General features: G+C 35.6%; 6 protein-coding genes and 10 long non-coding RNA genes across 16 annotated transcripts; 9 read left to right on the forward strand and 7 right to left on the reverse strand.

Annotated features, from left to right (window-relative positions):
* Positions 1 to 11: 11 nt before the first annotated feature.
* On the reverse strand, positions 12 to 544 carry SPOM_SPNCRNA.2468. Its single transcript, NR_191836.1, has one exon. It is a non-coding gene; the product is annotated as a non-coding RNA (long non-coding RNA).
* On the forward strand, positions 117 to 1,337 carry SPOM_SPNCRNA.2469. Its single transcript, NR_191837.1, has one exon. It is a non-coding gene; the product is annotated as a non-coding RNA (long non-coding RNA).
* Positions 1,338 to 1,525: 188 nt separating this feature from the next.
* On the forward strand, positions 1,526 to 1,816 carry SPOM_SPNCRNA.2470. Its single transcript, NR_191838.1, has one exon. It is a non-coding gene; the product is annotated as a non-coding RNA (long non-coding RNA).
* A 268-nt stretch (positions 1,817 to 2,084) lies between these two features.
* ptl3 (triacylglycerol lipase) lies at positions 2,085 to 4,075 on the reverse strand. Its single transcript, NM_001018593.3, has 3 exons — positions 3,921 to 4,075; positions 3,109 to 3,883; positions 2,085 to 3,056 (listed from the first exon to the last, which is right to left on the reverse strand). The coding sequence occupies exons 1-3, from the start codon at positions 4,009 to 4,011 to the stop codon at positions 2,471 to 2,473; spliced, it is 1,452 nt and encodes a 483-aa protein (NP_593197.1). The 5' UTR covers positions 4,012 to 4,075; the 3' UTR covers positions 2,085 to 2,470.
* SPOM_SPNCRNA.2471 lies at positions 2,997 to 4,114 on the forward strand. Its single transcript, NR_191839.1, has one exon. It is a non-coding gene; the product is annotated as a non-coding RNA (long non-coding RNA).
* A 137-nt stretch (positions 4,115 to 4,251) lies between these two features.
* SPOM_SPNCRNA.710 lies at positions 4,252 to 5,975 on the forward strand. The gene has a single exon (NR_151080.1). It is a non-coding gene; the product is annotated as a non-coding RNA (long non-coding RNA).
* meu31 lies at positions 4,366 to 5,841 on the reverse strand (the record flags this gene model as incomplete). Its single annotated transcript, NM_001018594.3, has 2 exons — positions 4,366 to 5,592; positions 5,644 to 5,841. The coding sequence occupies 2 exons, from the start codon at positions 5,839 to 5,841 to the stop codon at positions 5,233 to 5,235; spliced, it is 558 nt and encodes a 185-aa protein (NP_593198.1). The 3' UTR covers positions 4,366 to 5,232.
* A 566-nt stretch (positions 5,976 to 6,541) lies between the features above and the next one.
* On the forward strand, positions 6,542 to 8,876 carry sle1. The gene has a single exon (NM_001018595.3). It carries the CDS (start codon positions 6,625 to 6,627, stop codon positions 8,533 to 8,535), a length of 1,911 nt encoding a protein of 636 aa, NP_593199.1. The 5' UTR covers positions 6,542 to 6,624; the 3' UTR covers positions 8,536 to 8,876.
* SPOM_SPNCRNA.2472 lies at positions 7,231 to 7,973 on the reverse strand. Its single transcript, NR_191840.1, has one exon. It is a non-coding gene; the product is annotated as a non-coding RNA (long non-coding RNA).
* Positions 8,692 to 9,726, reverse strand: mug125. The gene has a single exon (NM_001018596.3). It carries the CDS (start codon positions 9,681 to 9,683, stop codon positions 8,826 to 8,828), a length of 858 nt encoding a protein of 285 aa, NP_593200.1. The 5' UTR covers positions 9,684 to 9,726; the 3' UTR covers positions 8,692 to 8,825.
* A 166-nt stretch (positions 9,727 to 9,892) lies between these two features.
* lag1 (sphingosine N-acyltransferase Lag1) lies at positions 9,893 to 12,129 on the reverse strand. Its single transcript, NM_001356001.2, has 2 exons — positions 11,757 to 12,129; positions 9,893 to 11,494 (listed from the first exon to the last, which is right to left on the reverse strand). The coding sequence occupies exon 2, from the start codon at positions 11,439 to 11,441 to the stop codon at positions 10,269 to 10,271; it is 1,173 nt and encodes a 390-aa protein (NP_001342862.1). The 5' UTR covers positions 11,442 to 11,494; positions 11,757 to 12,129; the 3' UTR covers positions 9,893 to 10,268.
* SPOM_SPNCRNA.2473 lies at positions 9,969 to 10,333 on the forward strand. The gene has a single exon (NR_191841.1). It is a non-coding gene; the product is annotated as a non-coding RNA (long non-coding RNA).
* Positions 11,752 to 12,033, forward strand: SPOM_SPNCRNA.2474. The gene has a single exon (NR_191842.1). It is a non-coding gene; the product is annotated as a non-coding RNA (long non-coding RNA).
* A 158-nt stretch (positions 12,130 to 12,287) lies between the features above and the next one.
* On the forward strand, positions 12,288 to 12,588 carry SPOM_SPNCRNA.2475. The gene has a single exon (NR_191843.1). It is a non-coding gene; the product is annotated as a non-coding RNA (long non-coding RNA).
* A 170-nt stretch (positions 12,589 to 12,758) lies between these two features.
* Positions 12,759 to 14,265, reverse strand: SPOM_SPNCRNA.2476. Its single transcript, NR_191844.1, has one exon. It is a non-coding gene; the product is annotated as a non-coding RNA (long non-coding RNA).
* tcd1 (Moeb/ThiF domain-containing protein) lies at positions 13,173 to 14,753 on the forward strand. Its single transcript, NM_001018598.3, has one exon. It carries the CDS (start codon positions 13,179 to 13,181, stop codon positions 14,583 to 14,585), a length of 1,407 nt encoding a protein of 468 aa, NP_593202.2. The 5' UTR covers positions 13,173 to 13,178; the 3' UTR covers positions 14,586 to 14,753.
* The last annotated feature ends 3 nt before the right edge of the window (positions 14,754 to 14,756 follow it).

Here is a 14,756-nt window from a genome sequence, read left to right on the forward strand (position 1 = left end):
AGTCGCTCGGAACAAGGTTTCAGTGCATACAGTCTATAATTTTACATGGATTATACAAAGAAAAATAAAATAAATCATTTTATGTATTTTATTTTCAAGTTTTTGATTCTCATTTTTTTGACTTCAACTTGCATCTACCCCACAATCTTGACAGAATCCATGTCTGGGGCCCCGTGAGTACCGGCAACTGACCCTCTAAAAATTAGGAAGCAACTGCAACATTGGTCCAGAGCTGCGACGATGTATCCAAGCAACTGGAGTAATAGTGGGATAGAGTTATCATCAAAATAACGCTGCCCACAAGAAAGGATGGGATGTTTGTCTACTGGCAAAAGGTACACTGGGGAAAAATACAAACACTCTACTCACCGTTTAAACCCTTCTATACTACCGCTGGTCAGACAAGCTTCTAATTTTTTTACGGATTCTGTTGTAAATTGTTAGAATTCTTGTTTTTTCTTCGTTGTTCGTCAGTTTAACCCCGCCAAAACCCAAAAAAAAGTGTTTGAAACACTATTCTAAAGGTGTTCGCCCCTCACCATTCCGGTAAGAAATCAGGCAAGTATCCGCTCAAAAGTTTGGCGGGGAAGAAGGAAAAGAGCCTAAAGTCGGACGAACAAATGCGGGGTGGTGTAGAGGAACGCAGTCTAGAACAATGGAGGAACACATGCGCAGTGCAAAAATGTCTACCGCAAGAGCAAGAAAATTTTCGCACCAATTATTAGTTAAATGAGGAGCATCACATGAAAAAGTGGGACATATCCAATCACCTCTCAGTATTTTGTTCACTTTGCTCCCCTCGTTTTCCCATAGTGTGGAGAACATTCATGAAAACCAAACCTTCCGCCAATCAAATTACGGTTTGAAAAATTCTACGTTTCTATTCGCCGTCATTCGGAACAAGCGAGCTTCCACCTTTTACGTTGACATCATTGAAAAATGGAGATAATGGGGTTAAGGAAAGTGTGGGGCTAACCTTCCAAGTTACCTTTCCCTCCATGACGTGGAGTACATTTAGGCTCGTAAACTAACGTGCGTACGTTGGACTAGCTATGCTGCACGCTATTTGTCAAAAAAGGATTTGCAGCATGCGAGCGAAAGTCAACGAAGACGTGTATGCGAGGAAACCGGTGTGGAACAGTGTTCTAGGACTATACCTGAACAAAATTGTGGGGCAAGTTTATTTTCGCTTTTGCTAATGCCCTTTTTTTTTGGCAATTGCCTTGAGTAATGGACATTCAGTGTACTTTGTTTTATTTACAAGCTTAGGAAAAGCGAGCTGGTTAGGAGCACTAGTAAACACAAAGCACACTTTTAATTAAGCAATGTTATAAGTAATTAAAGTCTGTATATATTAAATATTTTCAAAGACAACTACTAATTCATTTTCAAATTATCTCTTTTCACATTTCTTTGTAAGAGCATACTGTGCGATGTTTTCGAGGGAAATTTATTGATTCTTTTTACTAGTGAGACTCTATCATTACGAAAAATATATAATAAACATTTCCTTTTTATTAAGTTCACGTATAAATTGTTTCTACTTTTATAATTAGCATCTCGTTTGACAAACAGTAATCATTGAAAACCACACAATACTTCATCTTATATGCAGGTGCGATTGACCACCATCGTAACAGCCAACCCTGCACAGCGAATATGCTCAAAGAAAAATAAGTTAACTTTCTTTTACTTTTTAATTTACTAAGATTATGGATTGCAAGGTTTCTAGCTTGTTGCAATCGGTATGAATAGCCAAAAACTATTAAGAATTCATACAAACCGATCTATTTTCGCCGAATACTATAAACGCTACTGCAGGTAAGTAAAAAAGTAAATAAATGTTATTTCAATAATTGGTCTCTCCTTTATATCTTTTCTTCAAAAAAAACAAAAAAATAAAAAAGAAAGAAAGAAAAGAAGAAAAAAAGCATGAGCCATTATGTTTATTCGTTTTACAAAATGCAATTGCCATTAAATAATATTTATGAATTATTAAGCACGGTAAGAATGAAAAAAACTTTATTGAAGTTAAAAAAAAAAAAAAAAAAACAATACAATAAAATAAAATAAAATATATATGAAAACACTTATAAATTATTAATTATTATTTTTTTTATATAGACAATAAATTTGGTCTATTCAACTTTTTAATTTATATTATTCCAATATCACCGACACATACTATCATTTAACAGACGGTTTGCAAATAGCATGTCTATTTACCAAAGATTCAAAATATCACTATCAAGTCAATAAGTATATCTTGTAAAACCGGGAAAATTCAAAATACTGTTAGCAATCATCAAACCAAAAAAAAAGCAAAACAAGTTGTATTGTAATAAAAAGAATAACACTAAAGAACCAGTTTGGGAACATGAAACTTTTCAATTTTTTATGTACTATGTACAATAGATAACCAATAAATACAAAAAACAAAACAAAACTGAAAACTCGGGGTATTTAAAAATTATTTTAAACTTTTAGACCTTTTTATTAACCGAGTATATGCAGCTGCGATTAAAATCTCTATTGCACAATGGTTCCGAGTAACTGGAACTTTTGTCCATGTTCCACGTTTGCCCCTCGTTGCTGCATCTAAAAGAAATGAAGGAGTTGGATTTTTAATGACTTTATTCACTTCACGGTAATTCAATCTGGGGATAATTGTAATATCTCCAGAATATTTCTGGGTGATTACAGATTGAAGCTTCGTGAATAATACCGAAAAAATGCCTAGTTCTGCAAACAAACGAAATGTCAAGCTAACTTCCTGAGCAGCCAAATCAATTGCCTTCTTACAACAGCGCTCAACCCAATTATGAGATGTTGGATCCATAATAAACGGAACGATGTGAAAGTTGACTTGTGATACGATAAAATGATTAACATGGAACAGCTCCGTTAGTTTAGCATGCGGAATGTCATTATCAACAGATCCGTCCATCCATAACGGAGCATCTGTTACACAAAATGCCGATACTTCTCTTGTTAAAGGGTCTCTTTCCCACAAAGTAGCTCGTTTGAATAAAAAGGGAACAGAGCACGTTGCGACACTAAAAGGGCTTATTAGAATGGCGAACTTAAGGCACTGATAAATAAACTTACACCGCACTCCACACTAAAACATTTGGAGCAGTAATGTAGTTAAGTAAACTGGGCATCTCAAACAGGCTTCCACAAGACACAGTAACATTTAAAATATATCCTGAACGATCATATGCCTCTTGGAAAGTGAAATCTCCAATAAGCAGCTTCATTACCCTTTCCAAATGGCTGATATCCAAGACACAGCCTCTAGTGAAATACTGTTTGACAGACTGTATAACTGATGGTGGTGCTGCATTGGGATCAGTAAAGACACTGAGATCACCTGTATGAAATTGTCTAAGCAAAATCTCCTGCTCTTCTTTATTTCGGACTGCTGCCGCGCACGCAACAATTGCACCAGCAGATGAACCACAGATAATTTTAGGTACCAAACCTTGTTCATGCAAAGACTGTAAAACACCAATATGTGTCATACCAAACGTTCCACCACCACTTAAGATCAATGCTGTATTGCCAGTCGTAAGTTTTAAACGAGAAAATTCAGTAATCTTTTCATCCAACGAAAGATCAGGCGTTTCCTCTAAATACGTCAAGCACATCAAAACCTCTTGAATGAACTCATCTATCAATTTTTTTGTCCCTGAATGTGCATAATTATATAATCTACTATTATCCATATTTGCAAAGTCTCTTGCAACTGAATTTCGTAAAAGTCCAAGCAAAAGTCTCGTATTTTTAGACAATCGATGTCTTCGCAGTTCATGCAGCCGACTCTCGACTAAAACATAGTCGTACTCATCTGACTCCTTTTGCTCTCTCCATTGATATTTTCCTGGTTCCATTAGTAATAAAACCAAGTAAAATCTTACCTTCTATGACATCTAATTTTTCCGCAGCTTCAAGCCATGTTTCATAGCTTGAAGCATATTCCATCTGTAGTTTAATTTCATTTTTAGACATTTACATCGATTATTGACAAAAATTATCCAACGACGTCCTCTAAATGTGAAACTTAACTAGTTGTAGGGAAAGGGAAGATGATCATATGGTAAGGTAAAATATAGTTCGATACATGTGTCTTTCCATATAAAATGTAGGAATTAGAATAAAACAATTTCCTTTAGATATACTGTTAAAAAATAATCTTTCATTAATATCATTATACAATGAAAATGAATCAATCTATCCGTTTCACGTCAATTTCAACTTCCATATTACGACAGACCTTCTACGTTCTTGGAATTTATGATACAATTATACTCAAAGTATTATATTTGTGTAATTATTTTATGTAGAGAACGGCCATTGCGATCGTGGTCTTCCTACTTGATTTTATTTGCTTGTAAAAAAATCCCAACATTGTACTGTTTACTCGCATGAAGGCGGCCAACCTACCCGTTTTATTTTTAAATCATGTTCGGTATGTCATTTTAACGACATTATATATAATATATTTTCAATTTTAATTCAAAAGAGAAGTAAGAAGTAAACACCAGTTTTCTGGGTTCATCCTTTAGTTTGAATTGTTTCGCTGGCAAATGGGTAAAGCTTTCTCTTACTCCACTGTTGGTTGTTCTTTGTTAAAAAAAAATTTGATGAGTTTAGAATAAACTTGTTGATTTCTGAAAACAAAAGAATTTAATACCAACAACTATGTGCAAGGATCAGTCTTTCGTATCCTAGTTTTGAAGGCTCCGTTGTTGAAAATTTCATAAACAATCGTTGAAGGGTTTCGGAATGCACGAGGAAGGAATGTTAATCCAATAGCGTTATTACATTGCTAAGCTGTACAATATCCCCTATGTTCTCGTACTTATTTAACCAAAAAAAGTTCTTTCATGAAAACTAATATCTTATTAATGAAGTACTCACTCCAAGAAAAAAGATAGTCTGCGTAGCTAAGCATGCTGCAAACTATTTTTTTTATTGATACGAATTGTTTTCAAAAAGCTCATAACCTATTGGCGAGCTCTACCATAATGTTAAAATATTTGCGAAAATCACATAGAAAGTAATAAAAATGCTTTGGCAGAGATAGATACATTGAAACTTCAATGCAGGAGGATCTTAATTTGAATTTCATGTTTTTTTGGGAAAAAACCAACAGCTCCTTGAAACGAGACGAGAAGAAGCCTTGAGGTTTGAAAATGATAACCCTTTAATGATAATGAGTTGAATTGTTTATATACAAATTGATTTTTCAGGAAATTCAGAATCACTGGCGAAGGCGACTCCTTTTTCCAAATCAAAGTTGAATTCGGGCTCTGTCCTTTCAGAGGGACGGATGCTAATTATGTTGTTGAACATTAATAAGCATCCACACAGTTGAAAGATACTGTAAACGTTGGATGCGGCGACAATTATAAAGAAAAACTTTTGCGTGTTGAGGCTGCAAGAGATAACGTTTCGTGCATTCAGGATTTCGCATAACATATATGGGTTCATTGAGAAATAGATTATAGTGCAGGACCTTAAGCACATACTGAAGAAGGCATCAATCGTGGACCAGAGGAGTACGAGATGCTCCCAAGATAATTTTTTCTTTACATTAGTTAATTTTAAACTTGCATTCAATCATTTGATGATTCTTACCTTCCAAGCAAAGAAAATGCCAATGGCTCCAAAGAGCATGGTTTCGATTCCCCATATCATTACATTTTTCCATCCTTTAAGCAGGCAATAGAGTAATGAGAGGTTCATGCCGACAATGGCAGCAAAGATAAATAAACATGGCAATTTAATATATTCAATTGACTTTACGAATTTGCCGATTTCACTTATGCACGACATTTTTTTTTCTTAATTATTTAAACTGGTTTTTTTTTGGGTTATTGTAATATGTTAATGCTCAGTTTAGTTTAGCTTGCTCTCAATATATAAGTAATTAAAATGTAAACAAATTTCCATCTAAACAAAGGCACGAAACATAAACAAATGTTTTCATTAGCTGACATTAATTAAAAATAACGCTCATCGACATCCACTGCAGAAAATGGACAAAATCATGAAAACATGAGTGGCCGCTTATGCGAAAATTAAAAAGCCTAGAAATATGAGACTTTGCTGATTATTACTTTATTTTTAAATTGATAGTATACATGATTTAAACCAGCCTTTCCACAAAGCTTGGTCATATTGTTTAAAAGTTCACATTTGCAGAAATTTATTATTTATCTACTTTTCCTAAACATTTGGATATATGTTTATTATGTCTTTGTAAACTATAATTCCAGACATACATAGCAACTTAAATATCCCTTTATAACTTTTTTTTCGAAAAAAAATAAAAAAATAAATAAATGCATTTGTTTACATGCGTATTCGATTTAATCAAAACAAATGAGCGCAGTGATTTCTTTTGTTTTTTTTTTTGGCTATTTTCATTATCTCACGGTAACGTCATATAGCTCACTTCATCAAACAACCTTAAAGCTGTTAAGCGAGAACTGGTACTCTTCAGAAAATAGTTTCATCATTTCTTCTTCCCCTTACAACCTCACCAACACCTTCATCTGTTAAGGCCTCATTAATACTTACAAAAAGGTGTTTATGAAGAAGTTTATTTGATAGATAATGAGCCATGCTTCAAAGAATTATAACGCGCAGTTAACTGCTGCTGCTGCGTCCACCGCACTTCACGGAACGAAAAAAATTTACAATAGTAATGAAAATGATAGAGCCGTAAACTCGTTTTTGGGAAATAGAACTTCTTATGGAGAGGCAGTCAATGGCTCACCTCAATATGATTACATGCGCTCTCGGATGTCTACGTTAGGAAGTGCCAATCAACCGATGGCTCCTCCTAGTCTGCGAAATCGTAGTTCTGTGTATTTGCCTACACCAGCAGGCCCTCCCCAAATTCCTGTAAATACTGGAAAGCGCTATACGCTTACTTCTTCCTCAGCAAATTATATGACAAAGTCAGAAAGGCAGATGAGGCCTCCAAAGTCCTATGACTTTCCACCATCTCAACAAGTTAGGCCGAGTACCTCGCGCTCACCATCTTACGCTTCTTATAATTCAGAGGAAGTTAATTTTCAATCTTATCAGGATCCTCGATTGCTTCCTCGTACTTCTCAAATGTACATGCCAGATAACAACTATTCTCCTGCAGTAAAAAGCCCTGCTGCTCAAAGAAGATCCAGCAGTTATATGGTACCTGCTAATTCTCGTGGGTCACCTGCTAATTATAATACTCCTTATTATCCTACTGCAATCCCTCCCCCAATCGAAGAATATAGTCCTTCCGTTAGCCTTCCCACATCTCCAGTTGCTGAAGAATCGTATAACAATGTTCAACGTTCTTCTACTGTTAGAAATAATACCACTCAAAAGTCGGTACTCAAAAAACCAAGCAGAAAAATGTCACCTGCTTATACATCTAGCTACAGACAAAATAGTCCTTCATCTCAAGTTCCCCCAGTTAGCAAAAAACACGTCATTATTTATGAGAACAAGGAAGGATCGTCTTCCTCTGAATCTGTTTACGAAGACGTCTTTGAAGATTTTGATCCCTCGGGGTCAAATCAGGCGTCTTTGAGGTCGACGTCGACTATCCATTACACTCCTTCGTCTAAAAGAATATCTGTTATTCCGCCTAATACTAGTAACATTGGTTCACGAGTAGTTAGCAGGTCTGGGCAGAATAACAACCAACCTGCCCAACCTGGACAGTACAATCAGCAGTCGCAACCTGTACAGTCCTATCAATCAGGGCAATCTACCCAACATTTTCAACCGGTTCAACCTATACAGCCAGTACAATCAACTCAATACTACCAACCCAGCTCACCGGTGCAGCCCGTTCAGAATGGCGTACCAGCTCCACCTATGCAGCCAGTTCAATCAACGCAGTATTATCAGCCAAGTTCGCCAGTACAACCTGTACAGAATGTTAAACCCGCTCAACCAGCACAACCTTCATTAGAAGACGCTGCCAAAAGACGTGTCGAGGAAATGTTACGTCAAATGGACATTACACCTACCGCTTCTAGCACCACTGCTAACAATGCCTATGCTTCTGCAGAACCTCACCCTAGTGCTTTCCCTGATGACATGAATTCTGTTTTCTCAGATAGCAGCTTTGAACGTGAGCGTGATAGTGGTAGGGGAAGAAGCACGAATCTATTTTCCAAGTTTAAATCCGGTCGCTCTAGGTCAAAAGCTTCTGGTGAAGCCCCTTACAGTTATCCTGCACCTCCTGTTCCCTCTGTCAATAATGCTGGGGCTCGTCTTACTTTACGCGATAGTGGTGCCGCTCCTGAAGCAACTTATAGTCTTCGACAACCATCCAATCACGCGTACTCCGAGGGACGTTCCTATACATTTACAGGAGGGCAGCCACCGTCTGTGCCAACAATGCCTTATGGAAGTAGGTTTGCAAACGACAGTGATAGTATGATGGGCAGTACTGCTGACTTTTCGTCGAAAAAGAAGGGCGGTAAATTTAAAGCATTTAAGAAATTTTTTAAAATGCGTTTCTGAAGTAATAATGCCTAAATACTGAAATTTTCGTCAATAAATTTCCCGAAAATCTCAGCTAACTATTATTCATCTCATTTCACCTACTGTTTCTACTCGTTTTTTCTTGGAAAAACATACGCGCCTAGATATTATTTATAGTATTTACCTAAATTATACTCCGCTCCTTTTCAAGACACGAAAATGGTACGGGAGTTGCCATTTAACCATATTTATCTTTAATATATACTTTTTGACCTGTTAGATCATATAATACTAGAAAGAGTAGTGATTTGCTTTATTAATGTTATTTCTTAACGAAGAAATAGAAACGGTTTGTTGCTTGTTCGATGGTCTGTATCCGCAAGATTTTCAAGATACTTAGTAGATTCAGTTAACTCCTGCAGCGAAGGTTCCTTGTCTTCCCAATCCATTAGTGTCTCTTTGAGTATGATCTTATCAGTGTAGTTTTGGAAATATTTAACCAAATATCCTAGATGTGCAGCATTTTCATCTGAAAGCTTTACATTATCGAGGGCAGCTAGGGTCTCCTTCTCATCAGGGTACCCATTTTCAATACTTGAAAGTCCTTCCATAAGAGATATTTCTGAGTCTTCGTCACTTAAAAAGAATGTTTCGCGATCGCACGAGGAAGGATTGCTGTCATCTCTGGAATTTAAATGGGTATGTTCATAAAAATTTTCATTTTGCTTTTGATTTAGGGACCATGATTCAATGCATTCTTCTAGTTTTAAACTATCATACAAGTTTTTCGACTTGCATTGTGGATATTTATTTCCTTTCTTTCTCATTCTGCTTACATCCTCGTTTGATTTATATTTTTTAGTTAAAGCAGTTTTTGTATCTTTGTTTCCCTGCATATAAGATATCCTTGCACATTTAGTTGACAGTGGATATCGTTTAGCACTTTTAGAATTTCTATAGAGCACGACAGAACGGCAAGAAGTTTCATGTTCATTTTTCCCGTTTGTTCTCATTTCCTTAAAGAATAGATTTTCACGGAATTCATTTTCTGACGATGGCTGCCGGCTGGATTGGGCATTAATAACATTTCCTTTTTGTGGGTTTTCCATGGCAACACGAGCAGCAAGATGAGAAGTTTGCGATGACTTAAAGCAACTCTTAGCTTCTAATGAATCTTTAAGAATCATCTTATTGAAATTGTTAAAAGTAAACGTGGTAGTTGTAAATGGTAAAAAGTAGTAACATTCATAACATAAAAGTAAACAAACACTGTTTACTTATCATGTGCCAACAAAAGTATTTTAAAAAACATCACAACTAAACAATATTAGCTAGAACACCACCAATACAATGCTGAGCACGAGGTAAGTGAATAAATTTTATTCGAACATTAAATAATTAAATTAAAACTGATGTATTATTAAAATTTTTACTCACTATATTGGCACGCTTAAAGGAATTCAATACGTGAATATTAATAACTCAACACAGCGAACAATGCCACTTTAAGATTTTGTTAAAAATATTGAACCAACTAGCTCATAAGGAAACCAATCAAACGAAACGCCTGAATGCAACTAACCCACAGTAAGTTAACTCAAAACCGTTTTATAGAATGAAATGGTTTATACTGGATGAACAAAAGCAGAATAAAATCATTTCTATGGCACAGCCTTTTTTTTGTTTAGTAGATATGCTTTCTGAATTACCTCCCACACAACAGCAATACCCAATTTGAAAAAGAGAGACAGGAAAATGTATAAACATAAATGTTATTTATCCTCATTCGTTGAACTCGCCTCCTCGTCTTCGCCCTCATCATCAGAACGACTGTCAGTAGCTTCTTCTCCAGAAAAAACACGATAAGCGACCTTTACAATCATACCAAACCATATGTAAATTAACAATTGTAAAGTAAAGAGGAGGATGATAAATGCTATATATATAGGTTTGTTAAAAATATAACCATTGGGAACGTCTAGGTGAAAGCCACCAATGATTTCAGGAGCATTAGTTACAACAACACGCAAAATTTTGGAAAAAAGATAATGCCTAGAATACACCCAGCTAGCCACGAAAATACCGAAAAGATAATCACAAATTTTCCCAAACCCAAGGTACTTTAACATCTTACCACCGGAAAGAATGTAATCAGAGAGATCAAATATATACAAAATGGCATTTCCGACACGCAAAAAGTTAAATCCATAACTCAAAATAATCAATGCACAAGTGACTATATGGTGAGCAAACATTTGCCAATGATCGGCCCTTCTTTGTTCTAAATGAAGGACAAGGATTTGTTGAAGCCAGAACCCTAGCTGAATCAAATAGTAAGCTTTGAACAAAGGACTCATGTAATACTGAGGATAATCTTCAAAAAGTTTCTCCTCATTGCTCCAGTAGTTACTACTGCGATATATATATAGACCCAGGAACCAAAAACAAAGGTAGTAAAAAAAACTGTAGCCTTGTTCACAAAATCGTATTATCACCTTGCGATTACGAACTCCCCAATTTAATACGAAGGGCCGGAATACGTAGTCCATGACAATGACACGAAACGCCGTGAACACTATAACCCAAAATATGGGAAAGCAGGCATCTTTTGGGCCTTTACCGTAAGAGCCATCGGGTTGTTTATATGAAAGAAAAATAAATGGCTCCGCATAGGGCCGTAAGGAAGGAGAAAGCAAACAGGCGAAACAAATCGCTATAATAGAAAGGCAAATTTCTTTTTGCCAGACAAGCAGAAACAGTGGGGCTTGCACTAATTTTGTTCCATCCTTTGCAACAAAATTGCTGGGATCTTCAAGAGTTCTGGTAATGGGGACTTTTCGGGAGATGCTTGTTTTTCTGTTTGAAAGGTTACGAATGTAGGAGCGATCGTTTGTCAAAGAAGATGAAGACATATGATGTTTTTCATCAGCTTTTCGGTTACTCATTATAGAAGAGTGGCTTTGGGAATAGTAAAGAAAATCTTAGTACACCAAGGAGTCTATGAGCGTTAGCGAAAAGCTTTTAAAAAAATAAAAAAATGAGATTTTCAAAAACATAAAATAGAGCATTTTTTTAACAGACAGATCCATGTGGCAAATTGCTAGAAGCCTAGAGAAATAGCACGTTAAGGCTCATCAATTTTCAACAATGGATTAAAATTTTAGTTTAAGTTCAGCCGTTAATCAATTAAGTAATGACAAACAATAAACAGAGCAACGTTTAAACATAATAAGCCCAAAGAGAAAAATAATATAACTTACGTCGTATACAAAATGAAAGGGTATTCAGTTATGTATAAATCTCCTAGCAAAAATCGTTTTGGATAGTTGAATTGAATGTTTTCAACTTTTAAATAGTTTACAATAACTTCTGAACTTGAATGGATACAAGTCGCCTAGATTTTCAATCTTGACTATCGAGTGATAGGTTTTGGCCAAATAGACGATGTCTAAAGGCCCAACAATTCAAGAATTTTCCTGGAATACTATAGCAACTGTTTTCAACGAATCCAACCGAATTGTAAGTAATTTCTTCCAAAAGTCGGAAACCAGTAATAGATAGTATTATTCTAAAAAAATCCTCAATTAGTAAACCTCTACTACTTGTTTCGATTCCGAAAGATCGTGTTGTGCTAATGGTAAGATTTATCCGCACAAGACTGCGTTATTTACCGTATACACTAAAAGTACTATCATTAATCAACGTAAATAAAAGAAAAACGAAAAACTAATTAAAAGTGAACAAATATTTATTAAGTTTTATTTTTAGCTTCTTCTACGTGCTTCTCTTTAATGGTATACTACTGGAAAAAATTTTTTGTGCTTATGAATTAGGCAGTTAAAGTGTAAATAAAATATGTTTACTCGTTTGCAGTGGGCAAAGTCTAATATTCTAAAAATGTTTATATCTAACTTAATTCAGCCACGTTCGACAAATACACACCTATATGTAGATATTTAGATATATAAGTTAATACCAATTGAGTTATTGCTCTTTTAAGTCCTAGGCATTACTAGAATAATGGTAAAACGTTTCATCATCTAACGTCTGTTTCTAATTCTTCATTTTAGTACCTTGTCCGAAATATTATATAGAAAAATCATATTTGTCATACTGCTTTTTTTTTAATTACTGAACATTGGAGTATCGAAATTTGACAAAATTTAAAAAAAAAAGTAAAAATAAAGTAAACAAATACTAACACAGATTTCTTTTATTATCCATGCATGCTAGGATAAAAAAATGGTATATACACTTGTTTTTAATTATTGAAACAAGTCAGATAAGTTTAAAAGTTTTTGTTAGTCATCCAGTCTCCTCCTAATTCATTTATTTACGTTTTGATGAAATTCCTATACGGCATAAACCGATACATACACAGACTAATTGTATGTACGAGAACTTATAGTAAAAAAAGAATTGAATTACAAGTTTTTAATATAGGTTCTCGTACATATACCAAATATTCCAGCTTTTGAATTTATCAGCATAGAGACAAACACGACTTGTTTTTATTTCATTAAATTGAATAATGTAAATGCCGTTTTCTAATACCTTAATCATTATAGGCTGCAATTACTGTTGCAAAGACCGATTGCACTAATGTTAAGGCAACTTGTCACTTAAAGAAAATGGAAACGCTGCAAGTCGAAGTTTTCTTTCTATTTGATTTTACTAGCATTATGGCAGGTTTCAAAGTCCCTTCGTGGATAACGTATAAATCCTTTTGGATTGCTGTCTCCTCTTCTGTAACGACAGCATGCGTAATCCTTGGAACGTTGGAGTTTCGTAAACATCGCTCAATTCGTCGCTTACAGTCGATGATTGTTCCTGAAGCTGGTAAAAGTATTCAACTTTCTTCTTCTGGTGTACCTATAGAAATTTATGATGCTGGGGAAGAGGATGAAGGAATAAGCAAAGGCGTTCCGTACGATGAAAATCTGATACGTGAACAGCTGGCTCGAAATTATGCATTTTTTGGAGAAGACGGTATGGAGCGTCTGCGCAACTCTTTTGTTATCGTCGTAGGCTGTGGTGGTGTTGGAAGCTGGGTGATTAATATGCTTGCACGCTCTGGTGTGCAAAAAATTAGAATTGTCGATTTTGATCAAGTATCTCTTAGTAGCCTAAATCGTCATTCCATAGCCACGTTGCAAGATGTTGGTACTCCAAAGACTCTTGCTATAAAAAAGGCGATTAAAAAATTTGCCCCTTGGATTGAAGTAGATGCTCGTAACGCACTTTTCAATCCCGACTCCGCCGACGATCTTTTGTCTGGCAATCCTGATTTTGTAATCGACGCTATAGATAACATCCAAACTAAAGTTGATTTATTAAGTTATTGCTACAACCACAAACTTCCCGTAATTGCTTCTACCGGGTCTGCATGCAAATCTGATCCGACTCGTGTTAACATAGCAGATATATCAGCTACTTCTGAAGATCCTTTATCAAGAGCTACTCGTCGTAGGTTGCGTCTCCTTGGTATTATGGAAGGTATTCCTGTCGTATTTTCTACTGAAAAACCAGATCCTAGAAAAGCAAGTTTGTTACCTCTCTCTGAGGAAGAGTTTGAAAAAGGAGACGTTGATGAGTTGAGTGCTTTACCCGAATTCCGTGCTCGTATTCTTCCTGTAATAGGACCTATGCCTGGTATTTTTGGACTTACAATTGCTACTTATGTTTTGACTTCTATTGCTAAATACCCTATGGATCCCATTTCTACCATGACGCGTCCTCGCTTATACGAAGAGGCTGTTAAACGTTTACATGCTGAAGCTCGCAAAGCTGGAGTAAACCTAGATAAAACTTTTAATGCATCTGAGATGTCATATATCATTGAGGAGGTTTACGTTGGTAGAAGCGCTCTTCCCCCGCATGAGTCTCAAAAAGTCACTGTTGTTCGATGGAACCCACAATTACCTTTTGATCACACCAATCTTGTAGCTATGACACGGAACGAAGCTCGCTATCATGAAGATAATGTCTTAGCAAAGAATGTGGATCCTTCTACAGTATATGGCAAGGATGTAATTGAGGTTGTTCACAGTTTTCTAAGGCGATTACGAATGTGGGAAATGCTTTATTGAAAAACTTGTCACTATAATTGAGTTTATTCTTCTGATAGAATTTGTTTTCAGAGCAGTACAAATAGGTAATTTAAGCCTTTGCTGACTGCATGTATTATAAATAGATAAATAAACAAACAAATAAATAAATATATATATATATATGAAATTGCCATTTGCTCAAACATGTAA

The sequence above is a fragment of the Schizosaccharomyces pombe genome, assembly GCF_000002945.2.
Source record: "Schizosaccharomyces pombe strain 972h- genome assembly, chromosome: I".
NCBI classification, from domain to species: domain Eukaryota; kingdom Fungi; phylum Ascomycota; class Schizosaccharomycetes; order Schizosaccharomycetales; family Schizosaccharomycetaceae; genus Schizosaccharomyces; species Schizosaccharomyces pombe.

Coding starts and splice junctions, on each gene's coding strand:
- mug125 (NM_001018596.3), bottom strand. CDS start 9,683: ATGATTCTTAAAGATTCATTAGAAGCTAAGAGTTGCTTTAAGTCATCG.
- sle1 (NM_001018595.3), top strand. CDS start 6,625: ATGAGCCATGCTTCAAAGAATTATAACGCGCAGTTAACTGCTGCTGCT.
- ptl3 (NM_001018593.3), bottom strand. CDS start 4,011: ATGTCTAAAAATGAAATTAAACTACAGATGGAATATGCTTCAAGCTAT. Junction 3,884..3,920: donor AAAATTAGATGTCATAGAAG/GTAAGATTTTAC, acceptor TAATGGAACCAG/GAAAATATCAATGGAGAGAG. Junction 3,057..3,108: donor GTTTTAGTGTGGAGTGCGGT/GTAAGTTTATTT, acceptor AAGCCCTTTTAG/TGTCGCAACGTGCTCTGTTC.
- lag1 (NM_001356001.2), bottom strand. CDS start 11,441: ATGAGTAACCGAAAAGCTGATGAAAAACATCATATGTCTTCATCTTCT.
- tcd1 (NM_001018598.3), top strand. CDS start 13,179: ATGGCAGGTTTCAAAGTCCCTTCGTGGATAACGTATAAATCCTTTTGG.